At 43.3% G+C, this 27088-nt stretch overlaps 1 protein-coding gene across 2 annotated transcripts in view; it reads right to left on the bottom strand.

Moving 5' to 3' along the window:
- The window catches only part of LOC115169440 (MAM domain-containing glycosylphosphatidylinositol anchor protein 2), a 345934-nt gene that overhangs the window by 82568 nt on the left and 236278 nt on the right, over positions 1-27088 (bottom strand). Inside the window, exon 9 of one of the 2 annotated variants that reach the window (XM_029725099.1) lies at positions 20436-20756. In XM_029725099.1, coding sequence (XP_029580959.1) covers positions 20436-20756 — 321 coding nt within the window. The remainder of the gene's footprint in view (positions 1-20435; positions 20757-27088) is intronic. The other variant, XM_029725179.1, reaches the window with a different exon arrangement.

Raw genomic sequence — 27088 nt, 5'->3', positions numbered from 1 at the left:
TGTTATTCAACTTTTAGATAGTCATAAAGTATACAATTAACGTTAATCAATGTGGTAGTCGTTGGTATGCGTGGTGGGTTTCACCAAATCACTTATAGATTTACCAACGCCATCAACTTGCTCGTAAATGACTCTATCCAAGATTCCGGTTTACAACCAACACATTCACTGGCCTTTGCTGTTGCGGCAACGCAGCTGATCAATTCATCATTGTTCTATAAAAACTGGTTATTAAAATATTAGTAAGCATAGTCAGAGAAAAATATTAATGTTAGAGTGTAGCCCCTGCGGGCTGTCGTTCTCGCCTTTGTGGTTGCAGAAAGGAAAATTCATTAAAAACAATAATCGTATAATTGCGTCAATTTTTTGCTCTTTTTTTCCCCCCGGCAACAGTCTCTTTATCCTCATCTGGGTGTCGTTTGATGTATGTCAGTTAGAGCCGCTGCTACGCTCGGGGCGAGAATCACACAAAAGGCACAAAAGGCGGGCATAACGTGGTGTGGAGGAGAGGAACACGACAGACAGCAGAACAGGGACCTGGGTAATATAAGTATGGGACACTGCTCAGGGGCTGAAAGGAGAGGAGAGGAGAGGAGAGGAGAGAGAGGAGAGGAGAGGAGAGGAGAGGAGAGGAGAGGAGAGGAGAGGAGAGGAGAGGAGAGGAGAGGAGAGAGAGAGAGAGAGAGAGAGAGGGGGGGAGAGAGAGAGAGAGACAGAGAGAGAGAGAAATGGAGGCAGGGAGGGAGAGAGAGAGAGAGAGGGGGGAGGGAGAGAGAGAGACAGAGAGAGAAATGGAGGCAGGGAGGGAGAGAGAGAGAGAGAGAGAGAGGGGGAGAGAGAGAGAGAGAGACAGAGAGAGAAATGGAGGCAGGGAGGGAGAGAGAGAGAGGACTCATTTGTTCTAATCCCGACAGACAACCGCCACGGTCCAGCCAGGATAGATATCTATCCATCTCTACTCCTTCCTCTCTATCCCTCTCTCCCTCCCTCTATTCTCTCCTCACAGTCGCAGGGCTTCACATAATCTCATGAGTTTTAATAAGAACATTAGAGTTTCACAGCTGGAGATATGATTTGGGCCTTTGCTTTGCGTTTCCACAGTATCCTCCCCTTCTGGCTCGACCAGTGCGAGCCGGGCAGTGAACAGATGCAGGTTTTTACATATCAAAGCTGTCGACTGGGCCCCACTCGGCTCCTTCCATCACGCCTCTAATGCTCTTTGCTTCAGAGGACTGTACCTCAGCCCTTGATCGAGTTACTAAACGTGGCGGTTTTGCTCCTGCTCCCTCTCTTACTTGTTCACGCTGCGATCTGGAGACGCAGGCGAGAAAAACGGCTCAGAGGGATTGGCTCGCGCTCAAACGGCGGGAGACAGGCCGAGAGAGAGAGAGAGAGAGAGAGAGAGAGAGAGAGAGAGAGAGAGAGAGAGAGACTCATCTCTACTGTCGGCAACTTTATCACTGACCTCAACCCAGAGTCTCTCAGAGCGTTCACAGCGTGCCCATTGACACTCCTATCAGACAACAGCAAAATCACAGTCTACTTGAACAGAGAAATACTTAATCATGAGGGATCAAAGCCAAAGTTACTGAGTAATATTAAGAAATGCTATACATGGAAGGAATGTACTGTGGAAATCTACCAAAGAACAATTAGGCAACAACAAATTAAATCCCTTCTAGACAACTTCATGGACAAAACATTTCACTGTAATCGTGAAGGTGTAAATTTGGCAGTAGAAAATGTTAACAGTATATTTTACCTCTCAGCTTCCCTATCTAATCTAAAAATGTCAAACAGAAAACCAAAGAAAATGAACAACAATGACAAATGTTTTGATGAAGAATGCAAAAACCTAAGAAAGAAATTCACCTTTCCAGAAACAAGTCTCTGACTGTTGCCGCTTGCTATAGACCTCCCTCTGCCCCAGCTGTGCCCTCGATACCATATGTGAATTGATTGGCCCCCATCTATGTTCTGAGCTCGTGCTACTAGGTGACCTAAACTGGAACATGCTTAACACCCCGGCCATCCTACAATCTAAGCTTGATGCCCTCAATCTCACACAAATTATCAATGAACCTACCAGGTACAACCCCAAATCCGTAAACACGGACACCCTCATAGATATCATCCTAAATAACTCGCCCTCCAAATACACCTCTGCTGTTTTCAATCAAGATCTCAGCGATCACTGCCTCATTGCCTGCATCCGTAATGGGTGCAACCAAACGACCACCCCTCATCACTGTCAAACGCTCCCTGAAACACTTCTGCGAGCAAGCCTTTCTAATCGACCTGGCGGAGGTATCCTGGAATGACATTGACCTCATCCCGTCAGTAGATGATTTAAAAGTGCCTTCCTCACCATCTTAAATAAGCATGCCCCACTCAAAAAATGTTGAACTAGGAATAGATATAGTCCTTGGTTCACTCCAGACCTGTCTGCCCTTGACCAGCACAAAAACATCCTGTGGCGTTCTGCATTAGTATCGAATAACCCCCGTGATATGCAACTTTTCAGGGAAGTTAGGAACAAATATACACAGGCAGTTAGAAATGCTAAGGCTAGCTTTTTCAAACAGAAATTTGCATCCTGTAGTGCTAACTCAAAAAGGTTCTGGGACACTGTAAAGTCCATGGAGAATAAGAGCACCTCCTCCCGGCTGCCCACTGCTCTGAGGCTAGGAAAAACTGTTACCACCGATAAATCCACTATAATTGAGAATTTCAGTAAGCGTTTCTCTACCGCTGGCCATGCTTTCCACCTGGCTACCCCTACCCCGGTCAACTGCCCGTCACCCTCCATAGCAACCTGCCAATGCCCCCACCATTTCTCCTTCACCCAAATCCAGATAGCTGATGTTCTGAAAGAGCTGCAAAATCTGGACCCATACAAATCAGCCGGGCTAGACAATCTGGACCCTCTCTTTCTAAAATTATCTGCCGAAATTGTTGCAACCCCATTACTAGTCTGTTCAACCTCTCTTTCGTATCCCAAAGATTGGAAAGCTGCCACGGTCATCCCCCTCTTCAAAGGGGGTGACACTCTAGACCCAAACTGCTACAGACCTATATCTATCCTGCCCTGTCTTTCTAAGGTCTTCGAAAGCCAAGTTAACAAACAGATTACCGACCATTTCGAATCCCACCGTACCTTCTCCGCTATGCAATCTGGTTTCAGAGCTGGTCATGGGTGCACCTCAGCCACGCTCAAGGTCCTAAACGACATCATAACCGTCATCAATAAGAGACATTACTGTGCAGCCGTATTCATCGACCTTGCCAAGGCTTTCGACTCTGTCAATCACCACATTCTTATTGGCAGACTCGACAGCCTTGGTTTCTCAAATGATTGCCTCGCCTGGTTTACCAACTACTTCTCTGATAGAGTTCAGTGTGTCAAATCGGAGGGCCTGTTGTCCGGACCTCTGGAAGTCTCTACGGGTGTGCCACAGGGTTCAATTCTCGGGCCGACTCTCTTCTCTCTATACATCAATGATGTTGCTCTTGCTGCTGGTGATTCTCTGATCCACCTCTACGCAGACGACACCATTCTGTATACTTCTGGCCCCTCTTTGGACACTGTGTTAACCTCTTGAAGTTACCCTAGGATAGGGGGCGCCACAGCGCATTTTGAAAAAAAATAGTGCCCATTTTAAACGGCCTACTAATCAAACTCAGAAGCTAGGATATGCATATAATTAATACCTGTGGATAGAAAACACCCAAAAGTTTCTAAAACTGTTTGAATGGTGTCTGTGAGTATAACAGAACTCATATGGCAGTCAAAACCCCGAGACCTCTTGACGGTCTCGTCCCGTAAGCGGGATCAACATCCAGCGAAAAACTCCTATCGACATTAGCATAACGAAATTTTATATATTTTTTTTTCAAATATAGGACTGTCTCATATCGTTTTGCATACTTACGAGCCCCTAACCAACAATGCAGTTTAGAAAAAATACAAATAAGAAATAATTAACATGTATGGGGCTTTGGTGACAAAACGGATGGCACTGTGATAGACTGCATCCAGTTTGTTGAGTAGAGTGTTGGAGGCTATTTTATAGATGACATCACCGAAGTCGAGGATCGGTAGGATGGTCAGTTTTACGAGGGTATGTTTGGCAGCATGAGTGAAGGAAGCTTTGTTGCGATATAGGAAGCCAATTCTAGATTTAGTTTTGGATTGGAGATGCTTAATGTGAGTCTGGAAGAAGAGTTTACAGTCTAACCAGACACCCAGGTATTTGTAGTTGTCCACGGATTCTAAGTCAGAGCCGTCCAGAGTAGTGATGCTGGACGGGCGAGCAGGTGCGGGCAGTGATCGATTGAATGGCATGCATTTAGTTTTACTTGTATTTAAGAGCAGTTGGAGGCCACGGAAGGAGAGTTGTATGGCATTGAATCTCGTCTGGAGTTAGTTAACATCCGTTTTGTCACCAAAGCCCCATACATTACCCACCATTGCGACCTGTACGCTCTCGTTGGTTGGCCCTCGCTTCATACTCGTCGCCAAACACACTGGCTACAGGTTATCTACAAGTCTCTGCTAGTTAAAGCCTCGCCTTATATCAGCTCACTGGTCACCATAGCAGCACCCACTCGTAGCACGTGCTCCAGCAGGTATATCTTCCATTCCAGTGTTTAATTGCTATATTAATTGCTATATTGTAATTACTTCACCACCATGGCCCATTTATTGCCTTAACTTACCTCATTTGCACTCACTGTATATAGACTTTTTGTTTTCTTTTGTTCTACTGTATTATTGACTGTATGTTTTGTTTATTCCATGTGTAACTCTGTGTTGTTGTATGTGTCGAATTGCTATGCTTTATCTTGGCCAGGTCACAGTTGCAAATGAGAACTTGTTCTCAACTAGCCTACCTGGTTAAATAAAGGTGAAATGACTAAAAAAAATGAATAAATTGAGAAACCTGTCAACCCAAATCACTAAAACAATACAGAAATACACTACGGAAAAAATACGTCACGTCAGAAATAAGCTCAATGTAATTGAAGAATCCATTGACTCTAACCACTTCTGGGAAAATTGGAAAACACTAAACAAACAACAACATAAAGAATGATCTATCCAAAATGGAGATGTATGGGTAAACCACTTCTCCAATCTATTTGGAATACAAATACAAATCTTAGAATCAGCTATTAAAGACTACCAGATCCACTGGATTCTCCAATTACCTTGAATGAAGTACAGATCAAAATAAAAACCCTCCAACCCAAAAAGGCCTGTGGTGTTGATGGTATCCTCAATGAAATTATAAAATATACAGGCAACAAATTCCAATTGGCTATAATAAAACCCTTTCACATCATGCTTAGCTCTGGCATCTTCCCCAACATCCCAATCCACAAAAGTGGAGACAAATTTGACCCCAATAACTACCATGGGATATGCGTCAACAGCAACCTTGGGAAAATCCTCTGCATTATCATTAACAGCAAACTCATACATTTCCTCAGTGAAAACAAAGTACTGAGCAAATGTCAAATTGGCTTTTTACAAAATTATCATACGACAGACCATGTATTCACCCTGCACATCCTAATTGACAAACAAACAAACCAAAGCAAAGGCAAAGTCTTATCATGCTATGTTGATTTCAAAAAAGCCTTTGACTCAATTTGGCAGGAGGGTCTGCTATACAAATTGATGGAAAGTGGTGTTGGGGGAAAAACAAACAACATTATAAAATCCATGTACACAAACAACAAGTGTGCGGTTAATATAGGCAAAAAACACACACATTTCTTCCCACAAGGCTGGGGGGTGAGACAGGGATGCAGCTTAAGCCCCACCATCTTCAACATATATATCATCGAGGGCACTAGAAAAGTCTGCAGCATCCGGCCTCACCCTACTAGAATCTGAAGTTAAATGTCTACTGTTTGCTGATGATCTGGTGCTTCTGTCACCAACCAAGGAGGGCCTACAGCAGCACCTAGATCTTCTGCCCAGATTCTGCCAGACCTGTGCCCTGACAGTAAATTTCAGTAAGACCAAAATAATGGTGTTCCAAAAAAGGTCCAGTCGCCAGGACCACAAATACAAATTCCATGTAGACACAGTTGCCTTAGAGCACACAAAAAACTACACATACCTCGGCCTAAACATCAGCACCACAGGTAACTTCCACAAAGCTGTCAACGATATGAGAGACAATGCAAGAAGGGCATTTTATGCCATCAAAAGAAACATAAAATTTGACAACATACTTTTATGCAGAATTCTGCAAATATATCGTCCTTGTACAATGTAAAACACCAAATAATGCATGCAGAGCAGAATTAGACTGATACCCGCTAATTATCAAAATCCAGAAAGGAGCCGTTAAATTCTACCACCACCTAAAAGGAAGCGATTCCCAAACCTTCCATAACAAAGCCATCACCTACAGAGAGATGAACCTGGAGAAGACTCCCCTAAGCAAGCTGGTCCTGGGGCTCTGTTCACAAACACAAACAGACCCACAGAGCCCCAGGACAGCAACACAATTCGACCCAACTGATTCATGAGAAAACAAAAACATAAATACTTGACACATTGGAAAGAATTAAAAAATAAACAGAGCAAACTAGAATGCTATTTGGCCCTAAACAGAGAGTACACAGTGGCAGAATACCTGACCACTGTGAATGACCCAAACTTAAGGAAAGCTTTGACTATGTATAGACTCAGTGAGCATAGCCTTGCTATTGAGAAAGGTCGCCACAAAATGAGATGGAAACTGAGCTGCACTTCCTAACCTGCCAAATGTATGACCATATTAGAGACACATATTTCCCCCAGATTACACAGATCCACAAAGAATTCTAAAACAAACCCGATTTTGATAAACTCCCATATCTACTGGGTGAAATATCACAGTGTGCCATCCCAGTAGCAATATTTGTGACCTGTTGCCACAAGAAAAGGGCAACCAGTGAAGAACAAACACCATTGTAAATACAACCCATATTTATGTTTATTTATTTTCCCTTTTGTACTTTAACCATTTGCACATCGTTACAACACTGTATATATACATAATATTACATTTGTAATGTCTTTATTATTTTGGAACTTCTGTGAGTGTAACATTTACTGTTCATTTTTACTGTTTATTTCACTTTTGTATATTATCTACTTTACTTGGTTTGGCAATGTTACCATATGTTTCCCATACCAATAAAGCCCCTTGAATTGAATTGAATTGAGAGAGAGAGAGAAAGAGAGAAATGGGGAGTGGGAGATGGGGAAGAAGAGTGGGAAGAGAGAGAGGGTCTGTAGGTCAGAGGTAAGGGGCCTGCATGGGAACTGAATATAGAACAGGAACACTGCTACAATCTAGTTGAATACAATGCATACTACTTACAGTATACAACATTGACCCCTTCCTCCCCCTTCTGCAAAAATAAACAGTCACTTCTAATGGCTACTGTTGTTCAAGGCTTTTTATAGGGTTCAGTATCAACCTTTTGATGCCAGCTATGAAGTACTCTGTGACTGTAAAAAGGCCATGAAAATACACAGTAACATGATGATTGATTAACCAATACTTAACCGCTGACTGGCTTCATTCAAACCCACTGGCTCACTGGCCGTCTCTCCTTCCAGTTCTCTGCTGCCGATGACTGGAACAAACTACAAAAATCTCTGAAACTGGAAACACTTATCTCCCTCACTAGCTTTAAGCACCAGCTGTCAGAGCAGCTCACAGATCACTGCACCTGTACATAGTCCATCTATAACTTAGCCCAAACAACTACCTCTTCCCCTACTGTATTTATTTATTTATTTATTTTGCACCTTTGCACCCCATTATTTCTATTTCTACTTTGCACTTTCTTCCACTACAAATCTACCATTCCAGTGTTTTAATTGCTATATTGTATTTACTTTGCCACCATGGCCTTTTTTGCCTTTACCTCCCTTATCTCACCTCATTTGCTCACATTGTATATAGACTTATTTTTCTACTGTATTATTGACTGTATTTTTGTGTTACTCCATGTGTAACTCTGTGTTGTTGTATGTGTCGAACTGCTTTGCTTTATCTTGGCCAGGTCGCAATTGTAAATGAGAACTTGTTCTCAACTTGCCTACCTGGTTAAATAAAGGTGAAATAAATACATTTAAAAAATTATAAACATTGCTTTGGGATGTTGGTGCTGATAAAACAACTGAATGGTCCTTTTTGACAAGGTCTGAAATGAGGTAGGGATCAGTCAGGTTAAGATTAGGACTACCAGACATGTCTGTAGTCTGCTCACACACACACACACGCATGCACGCACGCACGCACAAAACCCCTAACCCCTCTCCCACGGTTCGATTAATGGTATCTTGGCAGAAAACAATATTCTTCAGTCAAAAAGGATCATTCAGTTCTTTCAGACCCTCATTTCAGACCTTTGTTAGTATGTCACTAACACCTGTCACACCACACAGGCCACCTTTAACCACCTTTACTGGTCACACACTTTTAGACCAGTAGGTCTGTGCAGCTTTAGCCTCAAGGGTGAATCCTAAATGGCACCCTATTCCCTATATAGTGCACTACTTTTGATCAGGCTGTGGTCAAAACAAGTGCACTGCAATGGAATAGGGTACCATTTGGGATGCATCCTCAGTCTACTTCCTGAATATTCCTTCACCCATCCCTAAGAGAAGGGTTAGTTTTCTTCTACTGATATGGTGGTTGTTCAAAGGTTACTACCCAGCTACCACATAACATTCTGAGAAACATATGTTTCTTGCAAACAACCTTAAAATAACATTTCCTACATGTTTCCTCATGGTTCTATTTAAAGTAATGTTCTCAAATTGTTCAGAGAACGTTAACAACATGAAAACATCAGTAACGTGCAAAGAACGTTCTAAGAATGTTATTTAAAAACATATACTATCCGTTCTCAGCATCAACACAACTCTATCCTTACTCTTGTTAAGTATGTTCAGGTGTGAAGGCCGTGCCCAGTAATTGGCCACACCTGAATTGAATGAAATTGGATTGAGTTGAATTGACTAAAATGAACAGCTTTGTATGAGTAAAAAAAACATGTCATGGTAGCTCCATACTGGTGCCACAGTGGACTAATTCCATGGATGAAGATCATAGGTTCAAATCTCACTGACGCAATGTCACATTACAAAATTAATGTGTTTGTATTATTAATGCCTAAGCAATTGAATTTCTATGTGTCCCATCTGTTATTGGAGTTCAAATCAGTTAACCCAAACTAAGCTAGCAGTGTTATTAAAAGACGCATTGAAACATGTTCTCAGAATGTTATTTAATTACCTTGAAATAACCTAGAATTTCCGTTCTCAGACAGTAAATAAAACATTTCAGGGAACCATAGAAAAATGTTATCAGAACCTCTCTATAGCCTAAAAATGTACATTCCCAGAATAGGCAAAAACGTTTAGAAAACGTTCAAATTTAACGGTCAGAAAATTATGGCTTCGTTCCCTGAATCAATGGGAAATAAAAAATGTACGTTCCCAAAACTCCAAGTAACCAAATGTGCTACCTGGGTACACATGTTGTTGTTTCTAGTTTTACTTTTGGCTCGGAGAGAAGATGGGACCTTCAGGGCGGAGGGATATTTTTCACTGAGGGCCTATTTCATTCGTTTCTTAGATGTAACTGGGGCAAACTTTATATACAGGGACCTGTTTCCTATGTTAAGCATTAGACTGTAGGATTTTATTTTCAGTTACTGGCACAGGCCATTTGAATGTATGGTATGTTTCCATGGGTATGGCTCATGTTATAATTAGGAGGGATGATGATTCATTCAGAGGAGAATGGTACAATTTACCAACTTATTAGCTAGATGAGTTTGTGTTCCATGGTGAACATTATTCTTAAAAAAATTGCTTTCGAGATAGTTCATTGCGCTTTGTTTGAATATATGAAACCTTTTAAGTAACTATGCTGTTTTCAGTTTGTCGAGTCTGAGGAGGATAGCCATTTAACATCAAAGACGGAGGACATTTTCTATTTTTTCATGTCCTCTTAAAAGGGACAAAATAAAGAAAAAAGATGGGCAAATTCTATTAGGATCGTTTCATCTTTGTTTTATCTGCATATTTTCCTGATGAGGAGAAGCAGCATGGCACGCCTTCTCTTCTGCAAGCATAAGCAAGCCTGCCTAACAGATATTTTCATTAATGTGATTGATTGCAGAGGGTTGCTAAAAAGCTTCTGGACAGCCCTTTGAGTTAGTACCCCCTTGTTATCTTGTTTGCTTTTATTCCAGATCTAATTGTGCTGCCCTAAGACAAATGATATGCAGAATAGTAGTCGTCTCACCGCCGCCGCCGCACGATGCAAAGGCAGACTGGGTCATTACGACCTGTTGCTGGTAGTGGGAGTGACTGATCTACCCTGGTACCGAACTGTCTGTTAAAGCAGTTGGCATACAGTTCGGACACTCATCGGTACAACACAAGACACGCAGAGGTCTCTTCACAGTCCCCAGGTCCAGAACAGAGGCTGGGAAATTAAATTGAGCCATGACTACATGGAACTCTCCACAACCCCAAAGAAAACCAAGCTAGGAATAAAACCAGTTTAAAAAAACAGATAAAAGAACACCTTACTGCACAAAGGGGACTGTGAAGACATTTTTATATATATTGCATTGTAACTTGCACTGTACTATGTATTATACCTAGATATTGTGTGTACTGTATGTACTGATATGTAGCCTATGTTTGTCATTTAAAATGTATGTATTTCAGTCCTTGACTAATAATGTTCCCTACTATGTATTATGTCATGTTTCATGTGGACCCCAGGATGAGTTAGCTGATGCTACTGCAGTGGCTAATGGGGATCCTAATAAATACTAAATACCAAAGAATAGAGGGAAGAGGAGATGCATCCATTCATTTCCTCATCTTCAGATAGGCATTCAGAATGTATGATGGACTCTGATGCCTTTTATAAAGTGGGATCCTATCGAACCACCTAGAAAGAAGTCAGTCAATGTGTGTCAATTGTCCTGGTGTCACACGGGGAGACATGTTTCTTTGTAGCCCTGCACTAACACACCGGATTCAAAAACGATCTCAATATACTGTGTAATATTCAGTATACAGTTCTACTAATCGTTTGCTTCTTCCCACAACATTGCATTGGAGATGTCGTGTGAGGCACAACGTTCCCATGTTCACCTAATATATTTACACCCTCATTGCCTCCCTACATCCATGCATGTGAGCTGCCTGTCTGTGTGAGGCCTGAGGAGCTAAGGTGTTGTTGTAGAGAGTGAGCTGAGGTGAATGATCTTCTTAGCGGCAAAATTCTTTGTTTACAATTTCAGCCATTTCATCTGTGTGTAGCTGAGCCCAGACGCTAACCTTTGATATGCGCTGCCTGTCATCAGCGTTATAATAACAATCAATTCTGAGAGAAAGCTAACACTGTTTAGTCCTCAAAGCACATCAAAACTTCATACATTTTCCTCACAGAGCCCACTCATTAATTACTTAACGCAGATGTGATGGCCATAACAAAATAATAAAAAATAACATTATAATTCCATTCTAGTCTTTTTGTGATTGATTATTTGTGATTGTTTGCTCAATAACTGTTCTATAACTGGTTCATACTGTACTGTGTAGTCCAAATACACACCTACTGTAGGGACAGGGTCCTGGATACAGATGAAGCCTGGTCTTGGACTATGAAGCCCTTTCAATGGAGAATCTCCTGTTTGTGATCATCTAGTTAGTGAGTATTGTATTGGCTTAGAGAGAATAAATATGGCAGTTTTGATTGGAACATTCAAGGGCTAAAGTAACTAACTAACTAACTGGGTCATGTGAGAAAACAATGGGGATTCCAGCCATGAAAGCTCTAAAGCAGCAATAACAATAGACCAATCTGAATGTATGGCACACAGACACAGAATCAACCCTTTCCATAAGTTTCCCTTATTTCCTATAATCACTTGCCAGATAAACGGTTTGCATTCACCCGGCTCCATGCATGGATTGCTTTAAATTCCCTCTTTCCCTCGTTCTTTTCTCTCCTGAAAAACGTCCATGCCTGTGAATGAGTGACACCGCTTTGAATCCCCGTCTATGATTTTAAATATTCCATTCAAATGCACATAAATTAATTCTAAATAAATACCAGCAGGAATAAATTAGCCTTCTTCTAATTAGGCGTTATGCTATCTTTGAATGTCACATCTTAAGGAGGAGTGGGGTTTCAATGGAAGGCAGTACAGTACTGTACCGGAGCTGAGGGTCTGTTCTGAAGCCTGCTAAGAGTGTGTGTGTATGTGCGTATGTGTGTGTGAGTGTGTGTGTGTATGCGTATATAACCCACTCCTCAGCCTCCTCTCAGCTTCACACACACAGGCCCTAGTCATGTTAGTGCCTTTGTGTCCCTGTTAGCTGGTAGCTAGGCTATCCATCCCTCAGCTATAGCGCTGGACATGCTCTCTTTAAGAGGCTGAGAGGTGTGAAGGGGGTGTTGCCTATATGTCTGAGAGACCTGACAGATATAGAGGATGGGATCAAAAGAGGCTGGTGGAATGAGCTATAGGAGGACGAGCTCATTGTAATGTCTGGAATAAACATGTGGTTTCCATGTTTGATGTGTTTGTAACCATTCCACCCATTCCACTCCAGCCATTACCATGAGCCCGTCCTCCCCAATTAAGGTGTTAACAACCTCTTGTGGATGGGACTCATGTTCCTTGCCTTCTAAGGAAAATTGGATAGGTGTGTTGAGAGGAAGAGAAGTGTGGAGTGGATAGAGAGAAAGTGCACTCTTAGAAAGAAAGGTGCTGGAACCTAAAAGGGTTACCGGCTGTCCCCATAGGAGTACTCTTTGAAGAACCATTTTTGGTTCCCGATAGAACCCTTTTTGTGTTCCATGTAGACAGACGGTTCTACATGAAACCCAAAAGGGTTCTGGAGGCGAAAGTAACGCACACCTGTTTAGGCGAGTTGCTGGCTAGTGGAGTAGGAGACTTGAAAAAGAAAAGGAGAGCTGTACAGTTTTGTATCTATGATTGTATGTTATCCAGTCATGTTTTTTACATGTTGTATTGAAATCTGCCACACCCGGCCATGATTACAGACACCTGTGTAGGTCTTTTGACACTATATAAACTATTGACCCGCATAGTTTGTCATTATTATAACGATGTACTCTGAGAGACGGGAAGCAAGTTAAGGGAGTGAATATATTTAATAAATAAACAAACACACCAAGAACCACGAACAGCGCACCAACATGACACAGATACAGAAACAACGACAACTGGGGAAGACACCAAAGGGAGTGACATATAAAGGGCAGGTAATCAAGGAGGTGATGGAGTCCAGGTGAGTGTCATTATGCGCAGATGCTCGTAACACTGGTGACAGGTGTGCGCCATAACGAGCAGCCTGGTGACCTAGAGGCCGGAGAACGAGCACATGGGACAATTATACCCTGATGAAGACAGCTTGTCTGTCAAAACGTTGGTTATTAAGTTATTCAATTATTGCATCTGAGTTCCTAGAGCATGCAGCTCTCCTTTTCTTACCCAAAAGGGTTCCACCTGAAACCAAAAAGGGTTTTCCCATTGGGACAGCCGATAACCCTTTTGGAAGCTTTTTTTCTATCAGTGTGGGAAAGATTAGATCCATTGAGGCTGCTGTTCTGTTACACACATGCTGTAGGTGTGCACAAGCAAATAGACATTGAGTGTGGTCTTGTCTGAATGAGGCAAAGAGATAGACCTGCTTCATAAACAATCACAGCTACGTCATTCAAATCAAAATCAAATCAATTTGTATTAGTCACATGCGCCGAATACAACAGGTGTAGACCTTACAGTGAAATGCATACTTACAAGCCCCTAACCAACAATGCAGTTTAGAAAAAATACAAATAAGAAATAAGTAACAAGTAATTAAATAGCAGCAGTAAAATAACAATAGCGAGACTATGTACAGGGGGGTACCGGTACAGAGTCAATGTGCGGGGGCACTGGCTAGTTGAGGTAATATGTACATGTAGGTAGAGTTATTAAAGTGACTATGCATAGATGATAACAGAGAGGAGCAGCGGCATAGAAGGGGGGGTGCAATGCAAATAGTCTGGGTGGCTATTTGATTAGCTGTTCAGGAGTCTTAGGGCTTGGGGGTAGAAGCTGTTTAGAAGCCTCTTGGACCTAGACTTGGCGTGCCGGTACTGCTTGCCATGTGGTAGCAGAGAGAACAGTCTATAACTAGGGTGGCTGGAGTCTTTGACAATTTTTAGGGTCTTCCTCTGACACTGCCTTTTATAGAGGTCCTGGATGGCAGCCCATTCAAACACAGCATACAGTACTGTTAAAAAGTTTGGGGTCACTTAGAAATGTTTTTGTTTTTTTAAAGAAAAGCACATTTTTGTCCATTAAAATGACATCAAATCAGAAATACAGTATTGTCACGACTTCTGCCAAAGTCGATGCCCTTAGGACATCATGTGTAACATGATGTCCTAGGAGTGTCATCTGATGAAGATCATCAAGGGTTAGTGCTTCATTTAGCTGTGTTTTGGGTTTTTGTGATGCATATACTTGCTTGGAAAATGGCTGTGTGGTTATTTTTGTCTATGTACTCTCCTACGTAATCTAATGTTCTGTTTTCACTGTAAAGCCTTTTTGAAATCGGACAATGTGGTTACATTAAGGAGAAGTATATCTTTAAAATAGTCGCATGTTTGAGAAATTGACATTATTAGATTTTTGAGGTTTTGAATCTCGCTCCCTGCTGTTCCATTGGATTTTGGCTAGACGTTCCGCTGGCAGAACGGCTATAGCCAACAGGTTTAACCTGTTGGGGCTAGGGGGCAGTATTTTCACGGCCGGATAAAAAACGTACCCGATTTAAACTGGTTACTACTCTTGCCCAGAAATGAGAATATTCATATAATTAGTAGATTTGGATAGAAAACACTCTAACGTTTCTAAAACTGTAGGAATGGTGTCTGTGAATATAACATAACTCATATGGCAGGCCAAAACCTGAGAAGATTCCATACAGGAATGCCCTGTCTGACAAATTGTTTTCCTTCTGTTGCATCTCTATCGAAAACACAGCATCTCTACTGTAACGTGACACTTTCTAAGGCTTCCATTGGCTCTCTAAAGCCGCCAGAATGTGGAATGGGGTGTCTGCTGTCTCTGGGCAAAGCAGCAGAGTTTGTAAGTGGTCAGCCTGGGGACAGTGAGACTGAGATGCGCGTTCACGAGACTTCTCAATTTTTTTCTTTCAGTCTTTGAATGAATACAACGTTGCCCGGTTGGAATATTATCGCTATTTTACGATAAAAATAGCATAAAAATTGATTTTAACCTGTTGGGGCAAGGGGGCAGTATTTTCACGGCCGGATGAAAAACGTACCCAATTTAAATATGTTACTACTCAGGCCCAGAAAATAGAATATGCATATTATTAGTAGATTTGGATAGAAAACACTCTGAAGTTTCTAAAACTGTTGAATGGTGTCTGTGAGTGTAACAGAACTCATATGGCAGGCAAAAAACCTGAGAAGAATTGAATCAGGAAGTGGGGGAAATTAGAAATGTAGTTTTTCTTTTGAATCCCTTGAAAAACTACAGTGACATAGGATTTACGTTGCACCTCCTTACTCTTCCATTGGCTTTCACCAATCTTTAGGAACTGGTTTCATCCGTCACCTGTTACCGTGCAGAAAATTATGGCTCAGTCAATCACTGGCCAGTCTGAAGACAGGTGTTTTATGACGCGTGTGCACGTGACTTCGTTGTTTTTTATTTTTCTTCTGGGACGAATACCTATTGCCCGGTTTTAAAATTATCGCAATTTTACGTAAAAAAATACCCTAAAGGATTGATTGTAAACATCGTTTGACGTGTTTCTACAAACGGTAATGGAACTTTGAACATTTCGTCTATGGATTTGCGTCCACGCCACACGGCATTGTAAAGTGTTCCGGGTGGGTCAACAAAACGGATGTATTTGGACATAAATGATGGACTTTGCAGAACAAATTAACATTTCTTGTGGAAGTGCCCATCCGAGTGCATTCTGCCGAAGATCAGCAAAGGTAAGTAAATATTTCGAACATATTTTGAGAGATTTGTCGACGTCGTGGTTATAGGCTAGCTTAGCATTGAAGGCTAAGTTCTGTACTCCGAATATTGAACAATGTGCTTTTTCCGTAAAGTTATTTTGAAATCTGACAAAGTGGTTGCATAAAGGAGTGTCATCTGATGAAGATTGTCAAAGGTTAGTGCTTAATTTTAGCTGTATATCTGGTTTTGTGACGGCTATCCGTGCTTGGAAATGTTTTATTTTTTGCTAATGTGCTATGCTAAAATAATCTAATGTTTTGCTTTCACCATAAAGCCTTTTTGAAATCAGACAATGTGATTGGATTAACGAGTAGAATATCTTTAAATGCCGTATAATACTTGAATTTTAATTTTGAGATTATTATTTTTCTGAATTTCGCGCCGTGCTATCTCACTGGTTGTTGTCCAACCAATCCCGTTAATGGGATTTTATCCTCTAGAGGTTAAACAGCGTTTGACATGCTTCTAAGTACGGTAATGGAATATTTTGAATTTTTTGTCACGAAATACGCTCGCGCATTACCCTTCGGATAGTGCCCTGAACGCACGAACAAAACGGAGGTATTTGGATATAACTATGGATTATTTGGAACCAAAACAACATTTTTTGATGAAGTAGAAGTCCTGTGAGTGCATTCTGACGAAGAAGAGCATAGGTAATCCAATTTTTGGTGAGTCCCAAACTTGGTGGGTGTCAAATTAGCTAGGCCGTGATGGCCGGGCTATGTACTCAGAATATTGCAAAATGTGCTTTTGCCGAAAAGCTATTTTAAAATCTGACACCGCGATTGCATAAAGGAGTTCTGTATCTATAATTCTTAAAATAATTGTTGTGTATTTCGTCAACGTTTATCATGAGTAATTTAGTAAATTCACCTGAAGTTTTCGGTGGGTATGCTAGTTCTGAACATCACATGCTAATGTAAAAAGCTGGTTTTTGATATAAATATGAACTTGATTGAACAAAACATGCATGTATTGTATAACATAATGTCCTATGAGTGTCATCTGATGAAGATCATCAAAGGTTAGTGCTGCATTTAGCTGTGGGTTTGGTTTTTGTGACATATATACTTGCTTTGAAAATGGCTGTGTGATTATTTTTGGCAGGGTACTCTCCTGACATAATCTAATGTTTTGCTTTCGCTGTAAAGCCTTTTTGAAATCGGACAATGTGGTCAGATTAATGAGAGTCTTGTCTTTAAAATGGTGTAAAATAGTCATATGTTTGAGAAATTGAAGTTATAGCATTTTTTTAGGTATTTGTATTTCGCGCCACGCGATTCCACTGGCTGTTGACTAACGTCCCACCTTGCCCAGGGAGGTTAAGGCAGACGCCCTGTCCCGGCTGTATGACACAGAGGAGCAGTCCATGGATCCCACTCCCATAATCCCAGCCTCTTGTTTAGTTTCACCGGTGGTATGGGAGTTGGACGCGGACATTGAGCGGGCGTCACGTGCAGAGCCCCTCCCCCTCAGTGTCCATCTGGGCGTCTGTACGTTCCGTCTGCTGTCCGCGACCGATTGATATACTGGGCTCACACGTCACCCTCCTCTGGTCATCCTGGGATTGGGCGGACTATGTGCTGTCTTACTGGGAGGTACTGGTGGCCCACCTTAGCTGTGGACGTGAGGGTTTATGTTTCCTCCTGCTCAGTGTGCACCCAGTGCAAGGCTCCTAGACACCTACCCAGAGGTATGTTACAACCCTTACCCGTTCCACAACGGCCGAGGTCACATTTATTGGTGGATTTTATAACCGATCTTCCACCTTCACAATATAACACCATGATCCTGGTCGTTGTCGATCGTTTTTCTAAGTCCTGTCATCTCCTCCCTTTGCCCGGTCTCCCTACGGCCCTACAGACTGCGGAGGCTCTGTTTACACATGTTTTTCGGCACTACGGGGTGCCTGAGGATATAGTGTCTGATCGGGGTCCCCAGTTCACGTCAAGGGTCTGGAAGGCGTTCATGGAACACCTGGGGGTCTCGGTCAGCCTTACCTCGGGTTTTCAACCTGAAAGTAACGGGCAGGTGAAGAGAGTTAACCAGGATGTGGGTAGGTTTCTAAGGTCTTATTGCTAGGACCGGCCAGGGGAGTGGGCGACATTCGTGCCCTGGGCAGAGATAGCTCAGAATTCGCTCCGCCACTCCTCCACTAACCTCTCTCCTTTTCAGTGCGTGTTGGGGTATCAGCCGGATCTGGCCCCTTGGCATCAGAGTCAGACCGAGGCTCCTGCGGTGGCCTATTGATGCCGGCGCGCGGAGCAGACCTGGGACGCCGCTCACTTCCACTTTCAGCGCGCCGTTCGACGCCAGAAAATTGGCGCAGACCGTCACCGCAGTGAGGACCCAGTGTTCGCACCGGGGGACAGGGTCTGGCTCTCAACCAGAAACCTGCCCCTCTGCCTGCCCTGCCGGAAGCTGAGTCCACGGTTTGTGGGGCCGTTTAAAGTCCTGAGGAGAGTGAACGAGGTATGTTATAGGTTGAAGCTTCCCCCCAATTACCGCAATAACCCCTTGTTTCATGTGTCTCTCCTCAGGCCGGTGGTGGAGGAGAATGAGGTGCGGGAGTTTCCTCCGCCCCCTCTGGACATTGAGGGGGCCCCGGCGTACTCCATTCGATCCATCCTGGATTCGAGATGTCGGGTGAGGGTCCTTCAGTACCTCGTGGACTGGGAGGGGTACGGTCTGGAGGAGAGATGCTGGGTTCCGGAGGAGGATGTGTTAGATCCTTCCCTGCTGCGAGAGTTCCATCGTCTCCATCCAGATCGCCCTGCACCTCATCCTCCGGGTTGTCCCCGAGGCCGGTGTCGAAGCGCAGTCGGGGCGGGGGGGGGGTACTGTCATGACTTCTGCCGATGTCGATGCCCCTCCTTGCGCGGGTGGTGCTCGGCGGTCGACGTCACCGGTCTTCTAGCCATCATTGATCAGTTTTTCATTTTCCTTTGGTTTTGTCTTGTCTTCCATCACACCTGTTTCCAATCCCATGAATTACTTGTGTATTTAACCTGATGTGGTATAGGGGCAGTATTTCCATGGCCGGATGAAAAACGTACCCAAATTAAACAGCCGACTACTCGAGTCAAATATTTGCATATTATTAGTAGATTTGGATAGAAAACACTCTAAAGTTTCTAAAACTGTTTGAATGATGTCTGTGTGTATAACAGAACTCATATGGCAGGCAAAAACCTGAGAGGTATCCAGCCAGGAAGTGGGCATTTCAAATTATGTTCTATTCAAACTACAGTGTCTGTGATGTCATATTGCACTTCCTAAGGCTTCCACTAGATGTCAACAGTCATTAGAACCTTGTTTGAGGCTTCTACAATGCAATTTGATTGAATAATACCCGGAACAGTAAGTGGTCAGGCTGGGATCACTTCATTACCTCATGCGCGGTCACGAAGGGTTAGTCATTTTACTTTTTCTTCTGTAATGAATGTGTTATTTTATGTGCTCCAAGTTTATCATTTAAATAGGGCAAATTGATCTTTAGAAAACCCTTTTGCAATTATGTTAGCACAGCTGAAAACTATTGGTCTGATTAAAGAAGCAATAAAACTGGCCTTCTTTAGACTAGTTGAGTATCTGGAGCATCAGCATTTGTGGGTTCGATTACAGACGCAAAATGGTCAAACAAAGACCTTGCTTCTTAAACTCATCAGTCTATTCTTGTTCTGAGAAATGAAGGCTAGTTTCTTGGCAATTTCTCATTCTCTTCATTTCTCAGAACAAGAGACTGACGAGTTTCAGAAGAAAGTCCTTTGTTTCTGGCCATTTTGAGCCTTTAATTGAACCCAAAAATGCTGATGCTCCAGATACTCAACTAGTCTAGAGAAGGCCAGTTTTATTGCTTCCTTAATCAGGGCAACAGTTTTCAGCTGTGCTAACATAATTGCAAAAGGGTTTCTAATGATCAATTAGCCTTTTAAAATTATAAGCTTGGATTAGCTAACACAATGTGCCATTGGAACACAGGAGTGCTGGTTGCTGATAATGGGCCTCTGCAGGCCTATGTAGATATTCCATAAAAAAATCTGCAGTTTCCAGCTGCAATAGTCATTTACAATGTCTACACTGTATTTCTGATCAATTTGATGTGGATTTAATGGACAAAAAATTAGCTTTTCTTTCAAAAACAAGGACATTTCTATGTGACCCCAAACTTTTGAACAGTGGTGTACAAACAAACAAATATACAGAAAAGACACAAGCACCCCTAAACTAACACACACAGACATGCTCCACACAACTCCACCCACACAAACCCCACCCCACACTCAAACCAACCCTCTACTCACATTGTACGATGAGCTCCACCACAGCTTCTCTGGGCTTCACGTTGAACCCGTTGAACTGGCTGGTCTGGCAGCGGTAGGAGCCGGTCATCTCTCTGGACACATTGACAATCCGCAGCACCCCGTCGTAGCTCTCCACCTGCAGGGTCCCGTCCGGCATGGGCGCTTCCTTATCGGCCCGAGACCACAGGATAATGGGCTTGGGCTTCCCTGAAACCAGACACTCGAGCTCCACCGTGTCACCCTCCTGAACCACCAGGGGGCTCTTACCCCGCGGCACTGTCAGGTTGGGAGGAACTAAGAAAGAGAAAAACAGAGGAGGGACTGATATGGGGCTCTAGAAAGTCGGCTGGCGGGGTAAGGGGGAATGGTCAACGGAGGGAGAGGTGGAGGGATGGGGAAGCGAATGAGCATCCATGTTGCGATGGATTTGATGGAGTTTGAGTTGAGTGCAGCTGCGTTGAGTATTCGGTCACATACACACAATGATAGTATGAGTTGAGTTGAGTATCAGCAAGACATGCTGCTGGTATGGAGAACCATGCCACGGAGAAAGTTGGAGCGATGGCTGTTCGCTTGGATCAAAATAGCTAGAGAATAGTAGGAAAGTCACCAAGCATGGTGACCAACAGGGAAAGGCTTAAATGTAAATTATTGTTGTCACAATACCAGAATTCTGACTTCGATACCAATACCAGGTTAGAATCACAATACTTGATACCAACATGATACACAATAACAAAACCAAAACGATACCACGGCAAAAAAAGGAAGATTTTTTTACATTAACATTTTTCAGACAGCCGTGAATGCATTATTGAATCAATTATACAATCAATTTGACTTTGTTTTTACCAATCTAACTACATAATGGTTTTAGTTTATTTGAATGGTAAATCTCTATTGATAAATTGGGTAAATCAAGATGCAGTCCAGACTCCCAGCGTAGGCTAAGTGGGGAGCTAACATGATGCAGCCCAGACTCCCAGCGCAGGCTAAGTGGGGAGCTAACATGATGCAGCCCAGACCCCCAGCGTAGGCTAAGTGGGGAGCTAACATGATGCAGCCCAGACTCCCAGTGCAGGCTAAGTGGGGAGCTAACATGATGCAGCCCAGACTCCCAGCGCAGGCTAAGTGGGGAGCTAACATGATGCAGCCCAGACCCCCAGCGTAGGCTAAGTGGGGAGCTAACATGATGCAGCCCAGACTCCCAGCGCAGGCTAAGTGGGGAGCTAACATGATGCAGCCCAGACTCCCAGCGCAGGCTAAGTGGGGAGCTAACATGATGCAGCCCAGACTCCCAGTGCAGGCTAAGTGGGGAGCTAACATGATGCAGCCCAGACTCCCAGCGCAGGCTAAGTGGGGAGCTAACATGATGCAGCCCAGACTCCCAGCGCAGGCTAAGTGGGGAGCTAACATGATGCAGCCCAGACTCCCAGAGCAGGCTAAGTGGGGAGCTAACATGATGCAGCCCAGACTCCCAGCGCAGGCTAAGTGGGGAGCTAACATGATGCAGCCCAGACACCCAGTGCAGGCTAAGTGGGGAGCTAACATGATGCAGCCCAGACTCCCAGTGCAGGCTAAGTGGGGAGCTAACATGATGCAGCCCAGACTCCCAGCGCAGGCTAAGTGGGGAGCTAACATGATGCAGCCCAGACTCCCAGCGCAGGCTAAGTGGGAAGCTAACATGATGCAGCCCAGACTCCCAGTGCAGGCTAAGTGGGGAGCTAACATGATGCAGCCCAGACACCCAGCGCAGGCTAAGTGGGGAGCTAACATGATGCAGCCCAGACTCCCAGCGCAGGCTAAGTGGGAAGCTAACATGATGCAGCCCAGACTCCCAGCTCAGGCTAAGTGGGGAGCTAACATGATGCAGCCCAGACTCCCAGTGCAGGCTAGAAATGAGTAGGTGGAGCAGGCACGGTGAGCACTATAATAAGTGGTCGGCTGCGCTGATAGACAGGCTTGATCCGTCAGAAACATTTGACAGAAATCCCGAAAATAACACAAATTGTAGTACTGAACTGTTCTAGTATCGGAAAAAGTACACCAGTTTCGGTATACCGTGCAACACTAATGTAAGTAGGCAATTGAAAAACAATGAAGAGCTGAAAGGAATAAATAACTCAAATGCATCGGACGTGATGTATTTGCTTCCAATAAAATAAAACTTGAAGGTAGAGTAGGTGATATTACGGAGATGCACAAAGTAAAAAGGATAGTGGATCAATTTGAAACATCAACTAAGAGCATTGGAGCGCGAGGCTAAACTTCTTCGCTGTTTTGGTCTCGTGGCTACCACGTTGTAAGAATGTGAAGCGTAACCCGAGCACATGCGCAGATATTGTGTGTGACTGAAGAAATGTGGCTTGGCCACTAAAACCCTCACAAACTTTTACAGATGCACAATTGAGAGCATCCTGTCAGCCTGTATCACTGCCTGATATGGCAACTGCACCGCCCGATACCGCAGGACTCTCCAGAGGGTGGTGTGGTCTGCCCAACGCATCACCGGGGGCCAACTACCTGCCCTCCAGGACACCTACAGCACCCGATGTCACAGGAAGGCCGAAAAGATCATCAAGGACATCAACCACCCGAGCCACGGCTGTTCACCCTGCTATTATCAAGAAGGTGAGGTCAGTACAGGTGCATCAACTCTGGGACCGAGACACTGAAATACAGCTTCTATCTCAAGGCCATCAGACTGATAAACAGCCATCACTCCAGAGTTACCTCTGTTGAAGAGGATAAGTTAATTAGAGTTAACTGCACCTTAGATTGCCCAAATAAATGCTTCACAGAGTTCAAGTAACAGACACATCTCAACATCAACTCGTCAGAGGAGACTGCGTGAATCAAGCCTTCATGGTTGAATTGCTGCAAAGAAACCACTACTAAAGGACACCAATAAGAAGAAGAGACTTGCTTGGGCCAAGAAACACAAGCAATGGACATTAGACCGGTGGAATTCTGTCCTTTGAGAAATTAGAGATTTTTGTTTTCAACCACCGTGTCTTTGTGAGACGAAGAGTAGGTGAACGGATGATCTCCGCATCTGTGGTTCCCACCGTGAAGCATGGAGGAGGTGTGATGGTGTGGGGGTGCTTTGCTGGTGACACTGCCTGTGATTTATTTAGAATTCAAGGCTTAATCAGTATGGTTACCACAGCATTCTACAGCGATATGCCATCCAACTGGTTTGTACTTAGTGGGACTATCATTTATTTTTCAACAGGACAATGACCCAACACACCTCCAGGCTGTGTAAGGGCTATTTGACCAAGAAAGAGAGTGATGGATTGCTGCATCATCACCTCAAAACAATTGAGATGGATTGGGATGAGTTGGACCGCTGAGTGAAGGAAAAGCAACCAAAAAGCGGTCAGCATATGTGGGAACTCCTTCAAGACTGTTGGAAAAGCATTCCAGGTGAAGCTGGTTGAGAGAATGCCAAGAGTGTACAAAGCTGTCATCAAGGCAAATGGTGGCTACTTTGAAGAATCTACAATATATTTTGATTTGTTTAACCCTTTTTGGGTTACTACATGATTCCATATGTGTTATTTCATAGTTTTGATGTCTTCACAATTATTCTACAATGTAGAAAATGGAAAAAATAAAGAAAAACCTGGAATGAGTAGGTATGTCCAATCTTTTGACTGGTACTGTATTTAATAATTCCGTTCTTTTGCTTTTAGATTTGTGTGCATAGTTGTGAATTGTTAGATACTACTGCACTGTTGGAGCTAGGAACACAAGCATTTCACTACAGCCTTAATAACGTCTGCTAAACATCTGTATATGACCAATAAAATTTGATTTGGATTTGATTTGACTGTGTGAGAGTGACATCTTGGATCTTACTCATTGCAATATCTGCGGTGCTGCTTGTGGCAACGTCATTTCACTGATGGTACCTTTAAGGAGTCAAGGTTTTTGTCCTCTATTCGGGCTAGGCCCATTAGTTCCAGTGAAGGGAAATCTTAACGCTACAGCATACAATTACATTCTAGACAATTCTGTGCTTCCAACTTTGTGGCAACAGTTTAGAGAAAGCCCTTTCCTGTTTCATCATGACAATGCCCCCGTACACAAAGTGAGGTCCATACAGAAATGGTTTGTCGAGATTGTTGTGGAAGAACTTGGCTGGCCTGAACAGAGCCCTGACCTCATCACCATTGAACTCCTTTGGGATTAATTGGAACGCCGACGGCCTAATTGCCCAACTTCAGTGCCCGACCTCACGAATGCTCTTGTGGCTGAATGGATGCAAGTCCCTGCAGCAATGTTCCAACATCTAGTGGAAAGCCTTTCCAGAAGAGTGGAGGCTGTTATAACAACCAAGGGTGGACCAACTCCATATTAATGCCCATGATTTTGGAATGAGATGTTTGATGATACATTTGGTCATGTAGTGTATGTAGTTGGATGGGAAGTTGGAGAGGACAGTAGTGAATGGACAATAAATAATGAAACAGTGGCAGGGTGCACAGTAAAAGGATACATTACTATCGAGAGGCCTCCATTGATCCCCCTGTGTGAGTGTGTGTGTGTGTGTGTGTGTGTGCTTGTGCTTGTGCTTTCTTGCGTGCGTGCGGTGTGTGTGCTTGTGTGAGTTTGTGTGTGTGCTTGCTTGTGGTGTGTGTGTGTGTGTGTGTGTGTGTGTGTGTGTGTGTGTGTGTGTGTGTGTGTGTGTGTGTGTGTGTGTGTGTTTGTGTGTGTGTGTGTGTGCGTACATGTGTGTGTGTTCTGGGGCTAAGGATAAAATATATCGTCACTGGCAGATTGGATCAAAAACCAGCCACTCATCGGGGTAATGTAGTGGGCTGGACACAGTAAACTTGTTTAATGAGCAAACCTGGCTATAAAATCTGTGTGTGTGTGTGTGTGTGTGTGTGTGTGTGTGTGTGTGTGTGTGTGTGTGTGTGTGTGTGTGTGTGTGTGTGTGTGTGTGTGTATGTGTGTATGTGTCTAAAGCCAAAGACAGATTTGGAGCTCTGTTGCAAATAAACAATGCAATCACTGCAAACCAGTCATGAAATCACACTAAAACAAACCCCAGTGAAAAAGACATTATAGCAAAGCTCAAGCTACTGACTTTAATTCAAACATCAATGGACTCAAATGATGTTGAAACTCATCCCAGTCAACTGAAGCAATTCTGAAAAACCACATCCAATACGTCTATATGATGATGATGAAATAACAGGCAATCTGACCCAGAAAAAATGAAATCACTTTCCTTCTGACCCCAAATACAAGGATTGTCTGTGTTTCACTATGTTGCTCAGACAGAAGAGTAGTGAATGGTACAATGAATTCGGTCCTTAACTAGTACAATAAGCAACAGCGAGATGGTCACTAGGTACATTACTGCAACAGTGAGATAGATGGTCACTAGGTACATTACTGCAACAGTGAGATAGGTGGTCACTAGGTACATTACTGCAACAGTGAGATAGATGGTCACTAGGTACATTACTGCAACAGTGAGATAGGTGGTCACTAGGTACATTACTGCAACAGTGAGATAGATGGTCACTAGGTACATTACTGCAACAGTGAGATAGCTGGTCACTAGGTACATTACTGCAACAGTGAGACAGATGGTCACTAGGTACATTACTGCAACAGTGAGATAGGTGGTCACTAGGTACATTACTGCAACAGTGAGATAGGTGGTCACTAGGTACATTACTGCAACAGTGAGATAGGTGGTCACTAGGTACATTACTGCAACAGTGAGATAGATGGCCACTAGGTACATTACTGCAACAGTGAGATAGATGGTCACTAGGGACATTACTGCAACAGTGAGATCGGTGGTCACTAGGTACATTACTGCAACAGTGAGATAGGTGGTCACTAGGTACATTACTGCAACTGTGAGATAGATGGCCACTAGGTACATTACTGCAACAGTAAGATAGATGGCCACTAGGTACATTACTGCAACAGTGAGATAGATGGCCACTAGGTACATTACTGCAACAGTGAGATAGATGGTCACTAGGTACATTACTGCAACAGTGAGATAGATGGCCACTAGGTACATTACTGCAACAGTGAGATAGATGGTCACTAGGTACATTACTGCAACAGTGAGATAGATGGTCACTAGGTACATTACTGCAACAGTGAGATAGGTGGTCACTAGGTACATTACTGCAACAGTGAGATAGGTGGTCACTAGGTACATTACTGCAACAGTGAGATAGGTGGTCACTAGGTACATTACTGCAACAGTGAGACAGATGGTCACTAGGTACATTACTGCAACAGTGAGATAGGTGGTCACTAGGTACATTACTGCAACAGTGAGATAGTTGGTCACTAGGTACATTACTGCAACAGTGAGATAGATGGTCACTAGGTACATTACTGCAACAGTGAGATAGGTGGTCACTAGGTACATTACTGCAACAGTGAGTAGTAAACAATAACTAGCCACTATGACCTGGACTGGTCAGTGGCCAGTGGTCAAGCACTAGCAACGTATATAGCAACAAGACCGGCTAGAGACAACTAAAACAGAGCAGTGGAATCAACATTTTCTCCATGTAGCTTTCTCAATGCCTCTCCAGTAATCACTTAACAACAATACATGACACGTTCACTTTCATAGCATATTGTCCCTTTTGGCTAATGTTTCC

This window comes from Salmo trutta, chromosome 1 (genome assembly GCF_901001165.1).
Source record: "Salmo trutta chromosome 1, fSalTru1.1, whole genome shotgun sequence".
NCBI classification, from domain to species: Eukaryota; Metazoa; Chordata; class Actinopteri; order Salmoniformes; family Salmonidae; genus Salmo; species Salmo trutta.
Note: the sequence above shows the minus strand (reverse complement) of the source record. Positions and strands in the feature narration are given on the sequence as shown.